Source organism: Diceros bicornis, chromosome 2 (assembly GCF_020826845.1).
Source record: "Diceros bicornis minor isolate mBicDic1 chromosome 2, mDicBic1.mat.cur, whole genome shotgun sequence".
Taxonomy (NCBI): Eukaryota; Metazoa; Chordata; class Mammalia; order Perissodactyla; family Rhinocerotidae; genus Diceros; species Diceros bicornis.
Genome location: NC_080741.1, coordinates 11,081,459 through 11,103,414, shown reverse-complemented (window position 1 = coordinate 11,103,414; position 21,956 = coordinate 11,081,459). Strand labels below are relative to the sequence as shown.

General features: G+C 40.4%; 1 protein-coding gene across 1 annotated transcript in view; it reads right to left on the bottom strand.

Annotated features, from left to right (window-relative positions):
- Positions 1–21,956, bottom strand: part of PCOLCE2 (procollagen C-endopeptidase enhancer 2) — a 69,443-nt gene that overhangs the window by 13,388 nt on the left and 34,099 nt on the right. Inside the window, exons 3-5 of the mRNA XM_058551520.1 lie at positions 13,357–13,612; positions 7,509–7,633; positions 3,913–4,049 (exon numbers count right to left, since the gene is read on the bottom strand). Of these exons, the coding sequence (XP_058407503.1) occupies positions 3,913–4,049; positions 7,509–7,633; positions 13,357–13,612 (518 nt within the window). The remainder of the gene's footprint in view (positions 1–3,912; positions 4,050–7,508; positions 7,634–13,356; positions 13,613–21,956) is intronic.

The following is a 21,956-nucleotide window of genomic DNA, read 5'->3' as shown; positions in this document are numbered from 1 at the left end:
GAAATTGCTGAGAACATTCTTGTATATGTCTTGTGGTGCGCATGGGCAAAAGTGTCTTTAGTGGGCTCACCAGGAGGGTAGGGTGTATGCTCTATGCTAGATCATGGGATGCATGCTCATTTTCAACTTTTTTGGATAACACCAAACTGATTTCCAACGTGGCTGTACCAATTTACACTCTTTTCCAAGATTTATTCACTGCGCAGCTTTCTTCTTTGGGCAATGCCTTTTCATGTCTTTATCCATTTTTTTCTATTGAGTTGTTGTCTTTTCCTTATTAATTTTTAGGATTTCTTGATGTATTCTGGAACCTAGGTCTTTGTCAAATATGTGTTACAAATATCTGTTTCCGTTTTGTGCCTTCTCTTTTCCCTCTCTTTAAGGCATATTTTGATGAGCAGGAATTCTCATTTAAGTCTCTCATTTAAGTTGCCAATCCATCTGTAGTTGATTTCTAATATCATCATGTGATATTAGCCATGAATAAAATTTCATTTTCCCCCATGAATAAAAATCATCCTGCCTCATTTTTCAGTAGGGCCATCCTTAACCTGCCGACCTGCAGTTGTCTGTGATGTGCCCAATCTGCAGATATACTGGCCTCTCTTTGCTGTTTTCATTAGTCAATTTGTCTGTCTCCCTGTTAAAGCTACACTGTCTTAATTACAACAGCTTTGTGATATGGCTCCATCATGTAAGGCAAATCCTCCTGATAGGTTCTTCTCCTTCAGAATGGTCTTAGTTTTGCTCCACGCTTGCAATTCCAAGCACATTTTAGAATCAGACTGTCAGGATAATGGAAAACCAATTGCAATATTTTAAAGTGATACTGATTCTTCCCTTTCATGAGAATAGTATATAGCTCTGATGATTTAGGTCATTTAAAATATCTTTTAGTAAGGTTTTATAATTTTCTCTATTGAGGACTTGCACATGATTTGTTAGATTTATTCTTGAGTATTTTATAATTTTTTGTTGCTTTTAAAATAATCTTTTTTGAACTATAAACTTTTTTATTCAAGCTATTTAAGAGAAGATATTCTTGAATAAATTGATGTTTCCAACAAATAAAAACATGAATCTACAAGTCACACTTTAATCTGGTAGTGTATAAAATTAAATTACAGTAGTCTCCCTTATCCATGGTTTTGCTTTCCATGGTTTCAGTTATCTGCAGCCAACCTCGGTCCAAAAATATTAAATGGAAAATTCCAGAAATAAACAATTCATACGTTTAAAATTGCTTGCTGTTCTGAGTAGTGTGATGAAATCTTGTGCTGTCCTGCTCTGTCCTCCCTGGGACATGAACTATCCTTTGTCTAGTGTGTCCTCGCTGTATGCACTACCAGCCCGTTAGTCATTTAGCAGCCATCTTGGTTATCAGATCAACTGTCTGGTATCGCAGTATATACCATGTGTTCAAGTAACCCTTATTTTACTTAATAATGGCCCCAAAGCACAAGAGTAGTGATGTTGGCAATTCAGATACGCCAAAGAGAAGCGGTAAAGTGCTTCCTTTAAGGGAAAAGGTGAAAGTTCTCAATATAATAAGGAAAGAAATATAATTGTATGCTGAGGTTGCTAAGATCTACAGTAACTTTTATTATAGTATATTGTTACAATTGTTCTATTTTATTATTAGTTGTTGTTAATCTCTTACTGTGCCTAATTTATAAATTAAACTTTATCATAGGTATATATACATATAGGGAAAAACATAGTACATACAGGGTTCAGTACTATCCGTGGTTTCAGGCGCCCAGTGGAGGTCTTGGAACGTATCCCCCATGGATAAGCGGGGACTACTGTAATAGGTTTTCTAAATTCAAACCAACCTTGAACTCCTGGTCATATAGAATATTTTAATACATTATTAGATTTGGGTAGCTAATATTTTTTCTTTTAGGATTTAGTGTTCATCACATTCATAAGTGAGATTGGTCTTTAATATTCTTTTCTTGTACTGTCCTTACCTCGTTTTGGTGTCAGTTTATACTAGCCTTATAAAATTAGTTGTGGAACAATTCCTATTTTTCTCTGGAAGAATCTGTGTAGTGTTGGAATTATCTGTTCCTCAAATATTTGTTACAACTCTTGGAGAAAAATGACCTGGGCCTGTTTTTTTTTCTCTCTTGACAGGAAGACTTTTAACTAATGATCCACTTTAACCATTATTTGGCAATTCTGGCTTCTTCTTTTTCCTGTGTCCATTTTTGCTTGAAAAAAATATATATTTTTCTCCAGTTGTTGAATGCAGTGTTCTCTATTTATCCATTATACCAAGGCTGCTAATTGTTTTTCAAATCTTCTACATCTCAATTTTCCATCTTTCTGGTATTGATAGTTAATCTAACAATTATTGAAAGAGATGTGTTAAAAATCTCCTACCATAACAGTGGACTTTGTAGATCTTTTATTTTTTATTTATTTTTTGCTTTATATATTTTTGATGTACACACAAGTTTACAATTATTATACCTTCCTGATAAATTGCACCTTTTATCAAAGGGCCTTTACAGATGTGTTAAGTGAAGGATCTTGAGAAGCGGAGAGTATCTTGCATTATCTGGGTGGGCCCTAAATGTAGCCAAAACTGTCCTTAGAAGAGGGAACTCTGACCACAGGGGAGGAGAAGGCAATATGACAGAAGCAGATTGGAGTAACGTGCTTCAAAGATGGAGGAAGGGAGCCACAGCCAAGGAGTGCAAGCAGCCTCTAGAAGTTGAAAAAAGGCAAAGAAACTGATTCTCCTCTCAGAGCTCCCAGAAGGAAACAGCCCTGCTGACACCCTGACTTTGGCCCATTGAAACTGATTTCAGACTTTTGACCTCTAGAACTATAAGAGAATAAATGTGTTGTTTTAAGTCACTCAGTTTGTGGTAATTTGTTACATCAGCAATAGGAAAAAAATACAGAGGGACATCTTCTCTAGGAGCTTAGAAATGGGCCTTTCTCCATTACATTCATCTCTAAAGCCAAATTTGGGCACAAGAATGTTTAAATTATAACTAACTTGTATGTATTAAAAGATTCTTAATATTATCAAACTTAAGAAATATAAATGAATTGAAACTGAAAAATACCTTGCTTTTACTTAAATGTGTCTATGGGAAATCATAGAAATGCACATAAAATCAAGAGATGCATATAATCTAATTATGTTTGAGCCACAAAGTAGAAAAGGGTCAATTGGCACAATGGCGACTTTGATGGCAAATGTAGTAATTTAAATCGCCACTCTTCCTGGCATTGTATGTGAAGGTGTGAAATATCTTGCACCAAACGCAGTCACGTGCTGCACCAAAATACAGCATAGAGGAGTTAAGTAACTTGCCCAATGTCGCACAGCTAGTAAGTGGCAGAGCTCTTAGCTCCATAAATGTTGCTAAATAAGCACACGATGTCTTTAAGGCTCACCCGGCAAAAATCTGAGCAACAAAGTGAGAAGGAGGCACAAAGTCCCGAAGGTCCAGGACAGATCTCTGATCAGGTCAAATCATCTGGGTCTCTCACAAGCTTCCAGGTCTCCCTGTCTGGAGCCCCCATATTCAGCCCCCTGGTTTTTCTCAGAATTTTCCCCCTTCCACTCTGATTCTTGAGCTCACCTTTGCAGGGCAGTGATGCATCCAGGGATCGGGCTCAGCATCTGCCCCTGGGGCATTACCAACTGCTTGTTTATCTATCTGGCCCCTGAGGCCTCTCTACACTCTCGTTAATGTCGCCTCACTTTCTGGGTGGGCTGCTCTTTGTGTCGGTGCTGTGCCGGACTCCACTACTACCAAACCCAAGAATTTGTGAACAAAACAACAACAGCATAAAATCTTCCAGAAGATGAAATATAATCAGGCAATTTAATAAGAAACAAGTTCAGAGCTACTAAAATATTAATGAAATGAAACAGGTGCTACTTACGCAGGTGGACTGTCGCCACAATACTTTCCAATTCTCTTAGCGTCGTCGGCTTCCCCACCATTAAACACAGCCACGTAGTCATAGCGGCAGTAGTTGTCACGCTCAACATCAAACTTCTCAAACATTAATTCTATAAGCTTTAGTGAAAGCACAACAACAGAAGGGTCAAAGCAGCATTGCTGAATAACCTCAAACAGAATTCTTGCTCTCCCTATGTTTGTAGGGGACCATGATTTTCCTTTGTAAAAAATGTATTCATTCTGTTTAAATTATTATTTTCTTGTTGTTTTCATATTTCTTTTTTAGTTAACAAAATTGTGGTATTCTTTTGTTTTCTTTTTTTTTTTTTTTGCTGAGGAAGATTGACCTTGAGCTAACATCTGTGCCAATCTTCCTCTATTTTGTACGTGGGATGCTGTCACAGCATGGCCGCCGACGAGTGGTGTAGGTCCACACCTGGGAACGGAACCCGGGCTGCCAAAGCGGAGTGTGCAAACCTTAACCATTAGGCCAGGGGGCTAGCCCCTTGCCTTAATTTTTAATCATTCTAAAAGATCATCTCAACCCTAGATCAACCCTAGTTGAGGAGCTCTGTTCACTTACAGCTATGAAAGTATGAGAACTAAATAATCCTAGCAACCTACATTAAGACTGAAACTGGGGGGCCAGCCCAGTGGTGCAAGCGGTTAAGTGCGCGTCCTCCGCTGCTGCGGCCCAGGGTTCGCCAGTTCGGATCCTAGGCGCGCACCGACACACCAGTGGCTTGTCAGTCATGCTGTGGTGGCGTCCCATATAAAGTGGAGGAAGATGGGCACGGATGTTAGCCCAGGGCCAGTCTTCCTCAGCAAAAAGAGGAGAATTGGCAGATGTTAGCTCAGGGCGGATCTTCCTCACAAAAAAAAAAAAAAAAAAAGACTGAAACTGGGTATGTGTTGGAGTGGGAAGGGGGGCTATATACCAACTTCATTCTTCCCTAGAAGAAAACTAATAGAAATAAAAAATATTACTTAAGATGTTCCCTATATTAGTGTGTGTTGGGGTGTGGTGTACGTATAAATGTTTGGGTGGGTGAGATGGGTGGACAGAATTGTTCTGCTTTCAAGGGAAGGAGACTGACATTCCCATCACATATAAAGAAGTCAAACTCTTTAGGACCAGATGTTCAGGGAAGTGGGAATTGACTATGATGTCTTCTCGAAGTATGTTTTAAAAATGTGCCTTGAAGTATGTTTTAAAAATTTGACGTAACAGGCAATCATTCTCCTCACAAGCAGATTTTTCAAGAGTACCTCCAGTGTGTGAATCAGGAAATCTCACTGGGTTCATGAATACCCATGGCACCCAGACAGTTGGTCCCCACTCTTGCTGGGTGGCAGGTGGGCAGGCAACCCTCCCTGTGCTTACAGAAGGTAACGGGCGCTAATTCCTGTTAGGACAGGCACGTGGTTGTTAGCTAAAGAAGACTCAGACACAGTAATCTGAGTGAAGATGATGACAGCAACAGCATCCCAGAGACACAAAGGTAAACTTTTGCCTTGAACACAATTGCCACATATCTACATATTCACCCACCTTATAAAAAGTCAACACCAGTGACGAGTGAATAATGGCTATTCACACTTAACACTGCTTTAAATTATATTAAAATATTTCCTTTTCGGGTCCAGTAACTTCTCCCCAATTAGTAATAAAATGCTTTCCAAGTTATTAAAAAATTGGCTCAACTTTCTCTACTTAGAAATTAGTCACAAAACAACTTTTGGAGAGAAGATAAAAAATAAGTAAATAAATATGAGGACAAAGGGGAAGCTACGATAAAAAATGGAGGTAAGTAATTTAATAGAAGAAAATGCCCACAGACTGGTACAGACATTATTTAGGACTTAATTCTCCCATTATATTTCTCTCCCTTGGATGGAGCTTCCAGGGATTTCAGACATTACTACAATGATTAAAAACTCCATCAGCTAAAGGCAAAAATCACATTGATAAGATAAAACCCAAATTTAAATTTAAATAATCAAAAAGAACAATGAAAAAAAGATGCTAAATTGTAACCTGTGAGTATAATTAAGTTGAAATTATTTAGTCTAATATATTCACAAATGACATAGAGAGAAAAATGACCAATACGATCTTAAGAATTACATGATGGCTTAAATGTTTGAGAAATGTAATTTTTTAAATGTCATTTTAAACTATAAAATGTTCAATAGATTTATAGAACCTTTCATTATTAAATAAATGACCATATTTTTCTTCTTAAAAATAAAAGTGTGTTTTGGGATTATGATCAAAGTGTGTGCGTGTATGTGTGTGTTCAAATGGCTAACTTACTTGCAAGGTATATTTGCCTGAATAATTTTCCACTAAAAAATTAATATATGGCAAATAGTATTTGTGTCATACAAAAGATCAGTTTAGAAAAATTTTTTTTATTGGTGTCTTAATAGTTTATAACATTGTGAAATTTTGGTTGTACATTTTTGTCAATCACCATATACATGTCTCCCTTCACCCCTTGTGCCCACCCCCTACCCCCTTTGCCCCTGGTAACCACAATACAGTTCTCTCTGACCATGTGTTGGTTTATATTTCCACATATGAGTGAAATCATGTGGTGTTTGTCTTTCTCTTTCTGGCTCATTTCACTTAACCTAATACCCTCCAGGTCCATCCATGTTGTTGCAAATGGGACAATTTTGTCTTTTTTTTTTTGGCTGAGTAGTATTCCTTTGTATATATATACCACATTTAGAAAAAAATTTTTTAAACAATATCATAATGCTCACCGTATAGTATTTGAATTAAAGTCTATAGTGCTTGTAATAATAATAATTTTTTAAAAGTTATTTGCAGAAGTCCATAAAGTAGGCTTGGTCTAATCTCATGCTAAGTTCTGTCCTGCAATTAATATCTGAAAGTGGTTCCCAGAAAGGGTAAAAATTCATATAACCACAAACTAATAAACACTGGAACATTAGACTTTCTCTGTTGATTGTTTTAGGCCAATGAATAAAGTTATTTGTGGGGAACTTGCACACATTTTATTTTAAACAACAACCAAAAAACCCACACAGCAGACTAGCTTTCACATCAGATGCCCATTCGTTGTTCTTTGACGAGACGACGTGGCGTGCTTGCATGGCTTTGTCAAAGGGAAGCGTTCAGCCTGTTTCTGACTTGGTGAGCAGGATGGCTATTATCAGGACATAAGGGGTTTGCTATGTGAGCAAATGGTAACCTGAAATGTACCCATGAGGGTTTTTTATTCTCCCACAGTTAGCCACTGCTGCTTATAACCACATGCTCATAACGTCTTCCACAGGGTTAAAGAATCTCAGGTGGGATTTGCTTACCATTTGTATTTCAAAACCTGTTTTGAAAACTGGAATTATACAGTAGGACATTAAGTCCATGACTTTGCAAATCAAATAGTGCAAAGGCAATTTTAATCTGGGTCTTTGTATGAAGAAATACCTGTGTCCAGCAGGGCCTTCCCTGCCCTGCATCCTTAGCTCTTGAGAGTCGGGCCTCTCGCATTGTCCGGGCAATTCATACACGCATGCTTTCTTCATATTTTCAGGGAATCTCACCTGATTCTTTGGGGCTACAATGTGCCACACACAGGTGACTCCTGCAGGGTAGTCGCGGTCTGGCCAGTTGGGGGTTGTAAAAGAGCCGGACGGTCTTTCAAGCAGCCCTCCACAATACTGATCCCCTACAGTTATTAAAAATGAAAAAAATCCAAGTTCATATCCTGATACAGGCTATGGCAATGCAATCAAGTGGAAATTAGGAACGTGGACTATAAAGTGACAGTACAGTAAATAAAAGCAATGGGAGAAGCTCTTAAATTTTCTCTTAAAAAAATGATTATAGTCTCCTCTCCACACACACACTCTGAATGATCTCTATGTCACCTGACATATCACATTAGCACAAGAGAGTGAAGGAGTGGAGTTAGGGCCAGACCTTTTTTCCTTCCATTTTTTTGGACAAGACAAAACATTTGGGAATGCATTCATTTAGAAATCATGCAGGCTCAACAAATTATATAGATTTTAAGACTTTCAAGGCAAAGGTATTTATTAATAAGGTTAAAATCCATGCCCAAGGACAAAATTTGAATTAGTTGGTATAGACAACTCTCATTACTAGAAAACTTTATACACTATATATCTTTAGTAATTTTTAAGAATAATTTTGTTCGTAAAAACAATACATGTTTATAAATTTTCTGCAATACAGAAAAGCATTAAAGAAGATGGGAGTGATTTCTAGATCGGGCTATACTGGGGAAGATTTTTCTTGGTCTGAGAAAAGTGACTGCTCCAGAAAAGAAGTCTCCTGACTAAGAGGCACAGGTGTCGTAGGGTGGCCGCTCCGTTCCTCTCAGCTAATTATGACCCTGGACTTGGGCTGGACATTGGCAGTTCTGCTCTGAGTGCAGTCAGAACAGAACCAAAACGACTCTCTCCCAGGCACCTCAGGAAAGGATGCCGCTGTTGCCAGGACCTGCTGGAGGCGCCCTCGCACCAGACTGCTCAGAGCCCTCCGGGTTATGACAGATGGCCCAGACGCTGTGCTTCTTCAGCCAGCATCCCTCTGCTGCCCTCTGTCCAAAGCTTGTGGCCCCTCTCTCATCTGCACACTGACATGACCTTGTGTGGGTGATGAGACCATCCCCCTTATCTTTCCTCTACTTTCCCACCCCAGACCCATACCTTACACAGAGGTCAGATTCAGCAGTGCTGGAGAGCTCTCCCTTTATGCACAAATCTCATTCTTTCACTAGGAGCTTCTAGAAGTTTCCCCAGAACTAAAGTCAGCAGCACTTCTGACTGTTAGGACATTAAGATGGAGGTTTTAGTTTCACACTTAGTTTTCAAGAGGGTATTCTGTAATGCCAGATTCCTGCCCTGTACCAATATTAGCCTCTCTTCTCTGTGACTGAACTGGATTTCTTGGACTGCCTAGACTCCTAATAAAGCTATTTCTTCCTTGGTGAAAAATAAATTAAAATTAAATTTGGGGTAAAATCACCCCAGATCCCACCACCTAAAATAATCACAATTAATGTTTGACAAACATCATTTCAGACACCTCTATGCATATGTACTAACAGGTTGACAGAAATGGTTTTAGAAAGATATTTTAATACAAATTTTAAATTGAATTTTACTTTATTTTATTTTATTTTTTTTTTAATAATTTTATTTATTTATTTTTCCCCCCAAAGCCCCAGTAGATAGTTGTATGTCATAGCTGCACATCCTTCTAGCTGCCGTATGTGGGACGCAGCCTCAGCGTGGCCAGAGAAGCGGTGCGTCGGTGTGCACCCGGGATCCAAACCCAGGCCGCCAGCGGCGGAGCGTGCGCACTTAACCGCTAAGCTACAGGGCCGGCCCTACTTGATTTTAACTAACAAAGAAAAACTGAATTGAAACTAAAGGAATTAATATACTTTAATGAAATATTTCTTTGACACAGAAGATAATCATTCTTAAAAGAAATCTCTAAATTTAAGAAAACACATTATAAAAATTGAGGTTGGAATAATCTCTAAAACTTTATTTATAGAAAACTTCAAGCATATACAAAGTAGATAGAAAAATATAGCAAACTTCTATGCATCCATCACCTAGTTTCAAAAATTATCATCATTCTACTATTCTTCTTATCAATACCACTATCCAACTCCCACCACCTGCATCATCATCATTATTAGTATTTTATAGGTTTTGGGAGATAAATTCATATACTTTGAAATGCATAAATCTTAGCTGTAAAAATTTGAAAAATGGATATAGCCATGCAAGCCACACTCCTATGATGATATAGAATCCATTTCCCACAAAATTTCTATATCCCTTGCCAATCAATCTGCTGACTCTCCACACCACTTTTCTGAAAAATTCCACCTTCGTTTTATTCTAGGGCTTCATATAGATGGAATCTTATAGTGTGTACTCCTCTGTGTCTGACTTCTCTTGCTTAGTGTAAAGTCTGAGATTCATTCACGTTGCTGTGTGTAGTGGTACTTTGTTGCTTTACATTGCTGAGTAGTATTCCAGTGCGTGGAAACACCACCACTTGTTCATCCCCTCTCCCACTGATATCATTTGGGTTGTTTCCAGTTTGAGCTATTGTGAACAAAGCCACTAGGAACATTTCGTACAAATCTCTCTGTGGACATGTATTTTCATTGCTCTTGCACAAATACCCAGGAACGCAGTTACTGGGCCAAAAGTAGAGGTAGATGTTTAACTTCATAAAAACTCTCAAAATTTCCCCTCAAGTGGCTGTAGCATTTTATACCTCTCAAAGGATGAGCACTTTGGTGGCATCACGTCCTTGTCACCATTTAGTGTTGTCAGTTTTTTGAGCCAACCTGGTAGGTGTGTAATGGTATCTCATTGTGGTTTTAATTTGCATTTCCCTGTTAACTAATGATACTGAGCAGTTTTCCATGTACTTATTAGTCATTCAAATATCTTCCTTTGTGAAGTGTCTGTTCAAGTGTTTGCCCATTTTTATATTTATTGGGATCGTTATCTTTTTATTGTTGAGTTCTATGAGTTCTTTGTATATTCTGAATACAAGTCTTTTATCAGATATTTTTTGCAAATATTTTTCTCCCATTTTGTGGGTTACCTATTCATCTTTGTAACAACATCTTCTTATAAGCATTAGTTTTAATTTTAATGAAGTTTGCATGGTACATATTTCTCCATCCTTTTATATTCTACCTATTTTGCCTTTATATTTTAAGTGCTTTCTTGTAGACAACATATAGTTTGGCTCCGCTTTTTAACCCATTCTAATAATTACTGTCTCCTAATTGGAGTATTTAATCCTTTACATTTAATGTATTTATTGATATGCTTGGATTTAGCGTGCCGATTACTCTTTTGTTCTGTTTGTCTCACCTTTCTTTTGTTCCATCTGTTCTTCCTTTCCTCCCTTCTTTGGGTTAGTTGAATAATTTTAGTTTTCTATTTTAATCTTTTGGCTTTTAGCTATAACTCTTGCATTTTCAATGGGTTCTCTACGGATAACAATATGCTTCTTTAAGTTACCACAATCTATGTAGAGATAACATTGCATTTATTCACGTGTTGTACATGTGTGTGTGTACAGGCAACAGTATAGTTCCATTTGCCTCTCCATCCTTTGTTCTATTATTGTCATATGTGTCACACATACATTACGCATTCCACAATACAGCGTTAACATTGCTTTGTTTCGTTTTGAACAGTCACATGTAAAAAAACTAAGAAAAGAAAAGAAAATAATATATAGTCTTGTATATTTACCATTTCCAGTGGCCTCCAATCCTTCCATTACCTTTGTGTTACCCTGTGGGGCCATTTCCCTTCAACTTGAGAAACTTCCTTCAATATTTCTTGTGATGCAGGTATTTATCTGAAAATGTCTTTATTTCACTCTCATTTTTAAAGACTACCTATAGAACGTTGGGTTGACAGTTTTATTCCACCACTTTAAAAATGCTATTCCACTGCCCTCTGGCCTCCGTTGTTTCTGATTAAAAGAAAGCCATCATTCGTACCATCGTTCCCCTGTATGTAATTTGGTTTTTATCTGATTGACTTTAACATTTTGTCTTTATCTTTAGATTTCTGTAATTTAATTATGATGTGCCTAGGTGTGGTTTCCTTGTTATTTATCTTGTTTGGGCTTTGTTGACCCTCTTGGCTCTAAAGATTTTATTTATTTATTTTTTTCCCCCCAAAGCCCCAGTAGATAGTTGTATGTCATAGCTGCACATCCTTCTAGTTGCTGTATGTGGGACGCGGCCTCAGCATGGCCGGAGAAGCGGTGCGTCGGTGCACACCTGGGATTCGAACCCGGGCCGGCAGCAGCGGAGCGTGCGCACTTAAGCGCTAAGCCACGGGGCCGGCCCCTCTTGGCTCTATAAATTGATGTTCTTCACTAAATTTGGGGAATTTCAAGCCACTATTTCTTCAGATACTTTTTCTGCACTATTATCACTCTCTTCTTCTGGGATACAAATTGCACTCATGTTAGACCACTTGATATTATCTCACTGTCTCTGAGGCTCCTTTCTTTAATCTTTTCCTCCTGGTCTTCATATTGGATCATTTCTATTCAAATACACCACGCGTTTCTTCTACCATCTCCAATCTTCTTGTGAGCCCATCAGGTAAATTTTAAAACTTCAGATTCTCTATCTTCTCATTCTAGAATTAATATTTTATTCTTTTTTTTAATAGTTTCTGTTCCTTTTCTGAGAATCTGAATCTATTTATTTATTACACATATATTTCCCTTTAAGTCCTTAAACATATTTATAATAGCTGCTTTAAGATGCTTGTCTGCTAATTGCCGTATCTGACTTATCTTGGGGTCAGTTTTTATTGACTGCTTTTTTTCTTGAATATGGACACACTTTTCTGGTTTCATCACATGACTGGATACTGGACATTATGAATGATACATTACAGAGACTCTAGATTCTGTTGTGTTTCTATGAAAAATGATTTTTGTTCTAACAGGTGTTTAACTTGGCTAGATTCAAGCTCAAAGTCTATCTCCCTGGCAGTGGGTAGCAGCTGTAATCTCTGTTCAGTTCTTTCATCTTCCAGCTGATGCTTTTATACCAGGCCAAGTGGGCTCTCCTCCACATATGTAGAGTTGCTGTCAGCCAAAGATTTGGGTGGATTTTATATGTATATTTTGTACCTCAATTACTCTGTAGCTCCCGGCCAGGATTTCCTCCCAAATATTCTGGCTGCTCTGACAGTCCCAGATTCTGTCCTCTGACATCTCAAACCAGTAATGCTGCACTGCAGCCCAAGGCAAGAGCAGATTAGGGAGTGCTCTCAGGCAAAAGGCTGCAAACTTAACAGATCTTGCCCACTGCAGTTATCCTCCGAGGGTACAGGTTTCTACTCTTGGGAGCTCACATGTACTGATATGAAAATATCTCAACACATAGTGTTAAATGAAAAGAAAAAGTTGTGAAACAATATGAATGTATGATCCCACATATATTTTTAAAAAGCTATTGCAAAAGTACCTACATATAAGTAAGTGTACATAGAAGGTATGGGAATCACCAGCCACGGCTACTTCTGAGAGGGGACTACAATGGGGTGAAGGGGTGTGTTTCTACATCTGTATTGTATATATGTATGCAAGCTTCACATTTTTACTCCATGAATTTCTATATTTGAATTTTTATAATATATATTGGCTTAAAAAAAGACTAACTCTTTTAATGGTCTCTTGGTGGTATGGTGACATTTATTAGCTCTCTGTTTGAGAAGAACTGTTCTTAAACTCAGATTAAAGGAGTAAATACATATCAAGTGCCTAGAACAGTGCCTGCACATAGTGGGCATTCAGTAACTGTGAGTCATCATTATTGCCGTTATTGCCATTATGTGGGAACGATACCTCTTTCGTTTGGTTCAGCGGCAGAGAACGTGGCCATGAAGCCATTCCCAGCTGTGTTCGCATCAGAGATCATCTGCACCATCATCTTGTTACCACTGGACACAAGGGCTCCAGGCCGGAACGTGCCGCAGAAGCGCCCAATGCGCTGGCCATTGGCGTGGCCGTTGTACACATCCACAAAGTCATAGCGGCACAGGTTGTCACTCTCCAGGTCTATGAATCGGAAATTAAGAACTACCACTTTTCCCTCGGGAACCTGCCGAGAAAAGGGCCAGTAGGAAACTGTGTCATGAAAACAACTTCTGAGGCCTTCACATCTAGCCAGTTACCAAAATGAGCAGATACACGTACAATAATACCCAAGATGATGCTTTTTTTTTTCTGAGGAAGATTGGCCCTGAGCTAACATCTGCCAATCTTCCTCTTTTTGCTGAGGAAGACTGGCCCTGGGCTAACATCCGTGCCCATCTTCCTCTACTTTATATAGGACGCCGCCACAGCATGGCCTGACAAGCGGTGCGTTGGTGCGCATCCAGGATCCGAACCGGCGAACCCCGGGCTGCCACAGCAGAGCACGCGCACTTAACTGCTTGCGCCACCGGGCCAGCCCCAAGATGATGTTTTTTCTTCCCTCAAATCTGAACTAAGCCAGAGAAGGTTTTTTAACATAATACATTCCTAATAAAAATCCAAGTATTCATTCTCTTTTGACAAATCCCAAAATTCTCTAGGGCACACAATTTTATTCTTTAAGAGTCTATCTCAACAAAGTTGAAAATATTGGATTAGTCTTATTGATAAGTCATTGTTTACAAAGAATACCAGTCCTGATTGGACCTTAGCACAGATTTGCAAATTCTAAAACACCAGGGCACCCAGAGATATTGTTGGCAAAGAAACCTTTGAAATGTCATTTCTCACAAATAATACAATAGGACAATCTCAACATATAGAATGTTTCTATGAAGTTCAAACTGAAAGGATTATTTGGCAATTGTGCAGTTAATTACAGATAATTCACTTTGGGTCCTGAAAAATCCAGATCAATCATCTATACTGATTACATTAACTGAGTAATTGTTGAATCGTCTCTTCTCGAAGTCACTGAGTTTTCATTTGTTTGTTTTCCAGGTGAAAACTTTATATACCAGGCAGCCGTGACACATAATGCACTGATGAAAAAGATAAGTTTTCATTTTCTCATAAGACTTTCTTCACCATAATTTCCTCCATGTAATCCTTATGATGCTTCCCTCCTTATTCTCTGATTAGGTAGAAAAAAAATGGCTACAAAAGCATTTGGCAGGATTCTCACAAAAGCCCCATTTCTTTCCCAGTTCACACCATCTTTTAATTTCTTCATTCAAGTTGTTTAGTCAGAAAGTTTCAATCAGATTTGTGTCACCTTTTCAACTAGATGAGGTCCCCACTGAATAGCGTTAAGATTTCATTCTATAAAAACTTACAGATGACAAAGGTCAATGATTTAAAAAAAAAAAAAAAAAAAACAAAACCACTGGTTGTTTTATACTCATCTTAATTAACTATCTCAGACTCAAGGGTCAAAAATGCTTTAACATAAATATGGCTTTCCCACGGTGCTGAGTTCAGTGCCATGAATGTTTTTTTTCCTATGATAACACGAAGTGTTTCAGTGCTATTTGCCTTTTGTGTCAAACACAGACACACCTCATGGTATGTGGAGTAGTGGTATGTGGACACCGTAGTGGAGTATTCACAAGAAGGGGGATATTTTGGCTTTGCCCTGGTTGCATTCTAACTGCTAGGAGCTTATCATAATGGTGTGAATATCAGAAGCTCCAAAGCCACAGCCTAAGAAGCTGATAGCACAAAACACAATTTCATTTTTAAACATTCTCACCGAGGTAGCTGTTGTAGAACTTCCTTGTTTTTTGTTTTGCTTTGTTGCATGCGATCTGTATCCCACCCATGGTCAGAAAATTATCAAAACGTGATGCCACATCTGTAACCTTAAATATAAGCAAGCTCTCTATGAATCACTGAAAAATCCCCAGCCAGGAAAAACACTTTGAACTAAATTAATTTAATTTGGATTGTCCCTGCATGAATAATGACTATTTGTGTAAATGTATAGATAAACTGTATGGAGGGTAATTCAAAGCTGACACTCATCCACCCACAGAGTGAGTATAGATGAAAAAGGGAAGGAGTCTAAGGATAGAACCGTGGGCACTCCAATGTCATCAGGTCTTCAAGATGAGGTCAAACCGCCACAAAGACTGAGTTAGTAAGCAGGAGGCAACCAGAGGGTGTGCCCAGGAGCCAAGTGAAGAGTGTGTCAAGGAGGAAAGACTGGTCAGCTGAGTGAAGTGCTGCTGCTGAGTCGAGGAAGATGAGGACTGAGAAATGACCACTGGGTTTAGCAACCAGAGGTCACTGGTGACGCTGCCAAAGCTGTTTTGGTGGAGCAGTAGGGACAAAGCCCGATAAGAGAAGGATCAGGAGAAAATGGTGTGAGAGGAACTAGTGGTAATGAATACAGACCATCTTTTCAAGGAGTTTTGCTGGAAAGATGAACACAGTCATATGGAGATAGTTGGAAGGGGACGTGGGATCAAGACAGGGTTTTTAAATTGGGCTATACCAAAGCATGTTTGCATGTCATTGGGAATAACTCCACAGAGAGAGCAAAACTGAGAAGTAGGAGAGAGGGAGAATTGCTGGAGGGTGTCACTGAGCAGGCAAGGGGAGATTTGCCCTAAGGCACAGATGGAAGGGGCAGCCTTAGATAGGAGCATGGACAGTTCCGCCCACTGAGAGGAGGGAAGGCAGAGGCAGGTAGGTTAGTAGATGAGATCGTGAAAGCATACGAAACTTCTCTTTCGATTGATTTTCAGTTCTTAGTGAAACAGGAAACAAGGTCGTCAGCATCAAGGGTGGATGTGAGGGGAGCTATTGGGAGTTTGAGAAGAGAGGAGAAGGTGTTTAAATGGATTAGGGAAGTATAGCAGGACTGTCAGGAGTGCTGAGGGCCCACTTGAAGTAAATGAATTAAAAGTGAATCCTCTCTGCATGGTTGTGTTTTTTTCCCCAGCTACATTCAGCTTCCTGGGTGGAGGTGCAGAGCAGGCAGACAGTTGGATTAAGCAGTGAGGGGTGGGAGGCCAGGGGGACTGGGATGGTGTTTGCCAAGTGAGGACTATGGAGGGAGAGAGGGCCAAGAGAGTTGAGGAAGTAGGCAAGGGAACGACCATATGATGGACCATGGAATCCAAGCTGGGTAAGGAAAGAAATCAGGACTCAGTGGGGGTGAGCACAGTAACAACTCAGATTGTGGTGGAGGCAAGAATAATGACAATGGAAGTGGGTGGCTGAGGAACAATGGAGGATAAGCTCATTAGAGGAGAGAAGGGTAAAGACTCAAGAGCATCATCCACATGGATACTGAAATTACTATGAATTATGACAAGGAAGAGTGTTGAAGACAGTGACAGCGAGCCCGGAGCTAAAATTTACAAGAAACGAGGAGATGGTCCGGGGGTCTTCAGATGACTGCAACAAGGAGGGCATGGAGGGCACAATCTTGTCTCATCGTAAGTTCTCAGTTCTTTGACTCTAAGAAGACTCTGTTGACTCCTTCCTGTAGTCAGGCTGTTGAGAGGGAATACAGGCCTTGGATGTCCACTCCCAATGGGATAAACCATTCCTTCTCAGAAGTTCTTTACTTGGTCCCATTGCAATGAAAACTTGAAGCTTCTCTGAGCACGAGACACAAATGTGTTCAGCAATAGAAACTGGCTTATATCACTGCCATTTTGAACACATGTTGATCCCAACAACTCTGGCAAAAAAACCCTTTTGAAGGAAGGATGCAGAGGAGATCTGTATCAGTTGTGGGTCTACTGTAACCAGAGACACAGGCCATCTTGCACTGAAGGCCAAAGAGAAATTCTATTGCAAGTGAGACGCATACTGCAGCAAACCCCTTCACCACAACACAACAGTTCTTCATATTTATGGGTAATCAAGATTGTCTGATGCCCTGTGATGTGAACTTTGCTAAGAGTTCCTGAATTGTCCTTCTATAGGACATTAGAAAGCATAGTCTCTGAAGATGACCCTTCCACTTGAAGAAGCTACAATCTGCATCCTTGGATTTTCCTTTGTTAAGGATACAAAAAAAGATACAGAAAAATATACATACAGTAATATAACAAACACCTGGATACCAACCATCCAAAATCGATGATTGTTAACATTTTATCAACACAATTTTAAAGTCTCTTTTAATAAAATAAAGAAAAAATTTCAGATAAAATGAGGCTTCCTTTGTTCCCATTCCAGGCCTCATTTCTCCCTCCTTTCTCAGACGCAACCACTGTCACAGATTTGTGGGTTTCCTTCTGTACCATTCCAAATACTTATACATATATCCAGGTAAAATACATAGTTATGTTTTTGTGGCTGTTTTAAAAATTAATGAAAATGGAATAATGCTGTACACATCAATCTACAACCTGGGCATCCTTGAATTTTCTAGATAAGGAAGAAGAGAAAGGGGAGAAATAAAAATAAAAATAAAAACACACAGGGCCGTCACAACCTATTCTTTCTGCCTAGAACCCTTCCCCACTTCTGCCCTTCGCTCACCCAAGCTTAGGGTCTCAGTTTCAAGGTCACCTCTTCCTGGAGGCGCTCCGAGCCCCCCACTCCTCCTGCCAAGATGGGCTCTGCCCAGTTAGCAGCCCACCCCTCCAGTCTTTGAGCATGGGATGGCTCAACCCACTTACTGCCTCCCTGTCTGAAAGACAGAGCTCTAGGAGGCAAGGATTCCCCCCGCCTCGTTCACTGCTGCATCCCCGGCCTCTGGACAGTGTGTGGCTCCTAGTAGACGTGCATCATAAATATTTGTTAAATGAATGAATCCCTCAGGTGCTACATGGAACACCAGCTTCTTTGCACAAACCCTGGACAAGGCACCTATTGGGTGGCTCCACCTCCAGCTCTTGCATTCTAATAACTCCCAGCCCATCTGGCAGGAGAGCTCCACAAGGCTGCTCTCCTTTCTAAATCATTCATAACCAAAAAAAAAAAAAAAAAAAGACATGTATCTTTTAGGAAACTTTATATTTCAAATCTCCTGTAAATACTAACACTTAATGCAGAAACTCAATTAAGATGCTTTTTTGGTAGCAAATTAGACAAAGCTATACTGTTTTGTGAGACGAAATTGACCAGGGGATTCATTATCCGCCTGTAGAAAAATAATTCTGTGTTTGTGTTTTTTCCAATCAACAGCCGAGTCCAATGTGGGTCAAAGTCCAGAGCTGCAACAATGAACTTAGCTCACCCCACAGCCCCTGGGATGTCCTTACTGTCACAGGCAAATGTGCCAAGTGTCTTGACGCCTGCAGGAGCTGCTGCCAGAGAATGAACGGGGGCGGGGGCGGGGGCCGGGAGGGTGGACACACATGGGACTGCGTTTTAAACTGATGGTTTGCATTTTTAGGATACTAGTAGCAAAATGCAAGTGAGGCGGGCTTCTTTTTTTTTGTACAGAGAAGATTTCTGTAGCAATGGTGATGCTCCTTTGTGCCTGCAGCTTTTCTTCCCCCTAACACATCATTTACTACTTTGAACAAAAAGATCTGTTTCTGCAGCATGTCTGATTTTTTAAAAAAGCCATTGTTTGAATCTTCTAAGATTTCCTCTTCCACAAACAGACCTTTGGGAAAGTATGTTCTAAAATGCAGGCCACGTTTTATTTACATAAAGTAGAAGAGGCACAGCAGCCCAGTGTCCTCTCGCATACAGCCCCAGCATAATCCAGAGAAATCTATGTACAAATTAGGTACAAACATTTGACTATATTTCAAGAGGGGGATAAACCAGAAGCTTACAAGACCTTATTTCTGTATATTGTGTGTATATTTAAATACTCTTCTTTTTAAAGAGGAAATCTTATAAACATTTAGGAAAGAAAACATACATTTTGATTAGTGGAAATAACAACTGATGTTTTGACCTTTTTTCTTTTTCGGTTGGGGATTTCACCAAAAAAACCTTTACACCCTCCTGTGTGGGAGGAGGGAGGAAATCCCAGCCACCTCAAGCCCAGCCCAGCGGCACCCGTGGAGATCGGGCTACACTCTCTGCTGAAAACTGTCCAAAAACTCCTCCACTGTGCATGGAATAAAACCCTCACTGTACCTATAGTCACACACTTAGGTAGTGTGTATCAGGGGCCAGGTATTTTTCCAAGCACTTTACACATATTATTTCATTTAATCCCTTATAGCAACCCTATGAAATTGATGTTATTAGCCTAGTTTTACAGTTTTCAGGTGAGGAAACTGAGGCACAGAGAGGTTAAGGCCCTGCATGAGATGGCCTCTGGCCTCATCTTTCCCTCTCATACAACAATTTGGCTGTTCAAGGAACACTCCAAGCTGGTTTTCCACCTCCAGGCCTTTGCACAGTCTGGTCCCTCTGCTTGGCACACTCTCCTCCCTGATGTTCACGTGTCTGCCCGTCCCATCATTTAGGTCTCAGCTCACATGTCACTGCTCTAGAGAGGCCTATCCTGAGCCCTTCGCTGCTTTAGATCATGTAGATCACATAACCATGGTATTTCTTTATAGATGATTTATCATCTGTCTCTCCACCAGAAAGTGAGACCCAGAGATCAGAGCTTGTCCAATGCCTGGCTATTACAGAGGTTCAAAAAGTAGTTATTGAATATGTGGACAGAGTTTTGGGACCCCTCTCCCTGGTCTAACAGGTGAATCTCGCAAGCAAACTGCATAGGCTTTAAGTCAGTACAGTAACATCCATGCTGTCCTGTGAAGCAGCCGTGCAGGCCATCCTCAGCCTGTGTCAAATGACCTGGCAACCCTACGTCTCATGACTGAAGACGCCAGCTGGACAGATGCACGACAGGAAGAGATAAAGGGTACCTCGCCCTCACATCTCCCAGCTGCATTTCTTAGAGACTGAGGGAATAATTAATGACTCTGGTCCTTGCCTCCCACCACACATAGATAACATCAGCATCTCTGAACTTGTTTGATGTAGAACCGAGAAATTCTTATTTATGTTACCTTTAGTGTATGATCTAGAGAAAAGCCCAGATGTACTCTGTCCCTTTTTTTTGAAATCTAGTTGTAAGTTTTTTTTCTTTTGCTCTTCCCTGCACGTACACTGTTTTGTGAAAGAGACATAGCTGCACTTAACCTCACGCCCCTTGGAGTTCCATCAGAGTGCTCTGCTGAACTGTTTCCCGGGGTTCCAATTCCTCATGTTGATTATTGAATAAACTCCTTCTCTAATGTCACCTAGGCTGTTTATTTCAGTCGACGAATAAATGACTGGGATCTTATAATCTTAATTTAAAAAAGCCAGCACAGGCCACAACGCCTGTGACTAGCATGTACATTCACACAAGAGCGTAAGCCCTCTTACAGGGACAAGGCCAGCAGCGCTAGGCACCCTCGTGGGAAGGAAGAAACAGCCCAGAGTGGTATGATGACTCACCTAAAGCCACCAGCGAGTCAGTGGCAGAGCCCAGGTCTCCTGATTCTACCCCACTGTGTATTCCACGGCCTGACTATGGCAGAGACTGGCAATGCTCACCAATGTCGCTTCCCACCCCTGGGCACACAGGAAGTCAACATTTCCCAGCCTCCCTTGCAGGTAGGCTGGGGCCATGTGACCGGGTCCTGGTCAGCAGTCTGTAGGTGGAAATGATGTACCCATCTCCAGGCCTAGCCATAAAATGTCCGGTGCAATCCTTTTGGGTTCTCTTCTTGCTCTAGGGAGGGGATTCAATGGAGGAAACAGGAAGGTTCTAGGAGACAGCAGAGCCACACAGGAGCTAATGCTCGAAGGAGAGCTGCCCGGGATAGCTAACCAACTGCACAGGCCTGCGAAGCGAGCAAGAAATAACCATGTGTTGTGTTAGGCTGCTGAGATTCGGGGGGTTGTTTGTTACAGCAGCTTTGCACTGTGTGTTAATTACCCTGATTAACAATTGGACAGTGATATTCACCAGTTGTCCTTACCCAGCAGCTCTGTGACAGGCAACTGCGAAGACATCTTTGCTATCTTTAGTGCTTTTAAGTTCTATAGAATCAACAGTGTAATATGGCCACCGAAACAGCAGACACAATCTCAGGCTGTGTGAACAGCAGGGGAAGCGACGGCGAATTGGAGCAATCACGGAAGTGAGCAAATTCAGCATCACTGAGGTACATGCTGTAATTTCAATGTTCCCTGCAGAAGTACAAGTAGTACCTCCAGCCCCACTATCATGACCCCTGACTCCTTTCTCGGTGGAGGTCAGCTGGGGTGAGAAGGCACTCAGCAGCCATGAGGACTTCTTGAGCTGAGAGAAGAAAACTTGGATACAAAATGAACAAGAGGCTGGGCTTCAGGACGTGTCTCTTTTGCAAACACTGCCTCGGGTGAAGAAGAAAATGTCTGAGGGGAGATGGTGGCTGTAGTGGGCCATTCAGCACTGCGAGGGTTACTGAACTCAAGTCTGCCAAGAGACGACACAGATGGGAAGAACGTAAAGGAACAACAAAGCAGAACCCCGAGCTAAAGTAACTCTGAGGAAA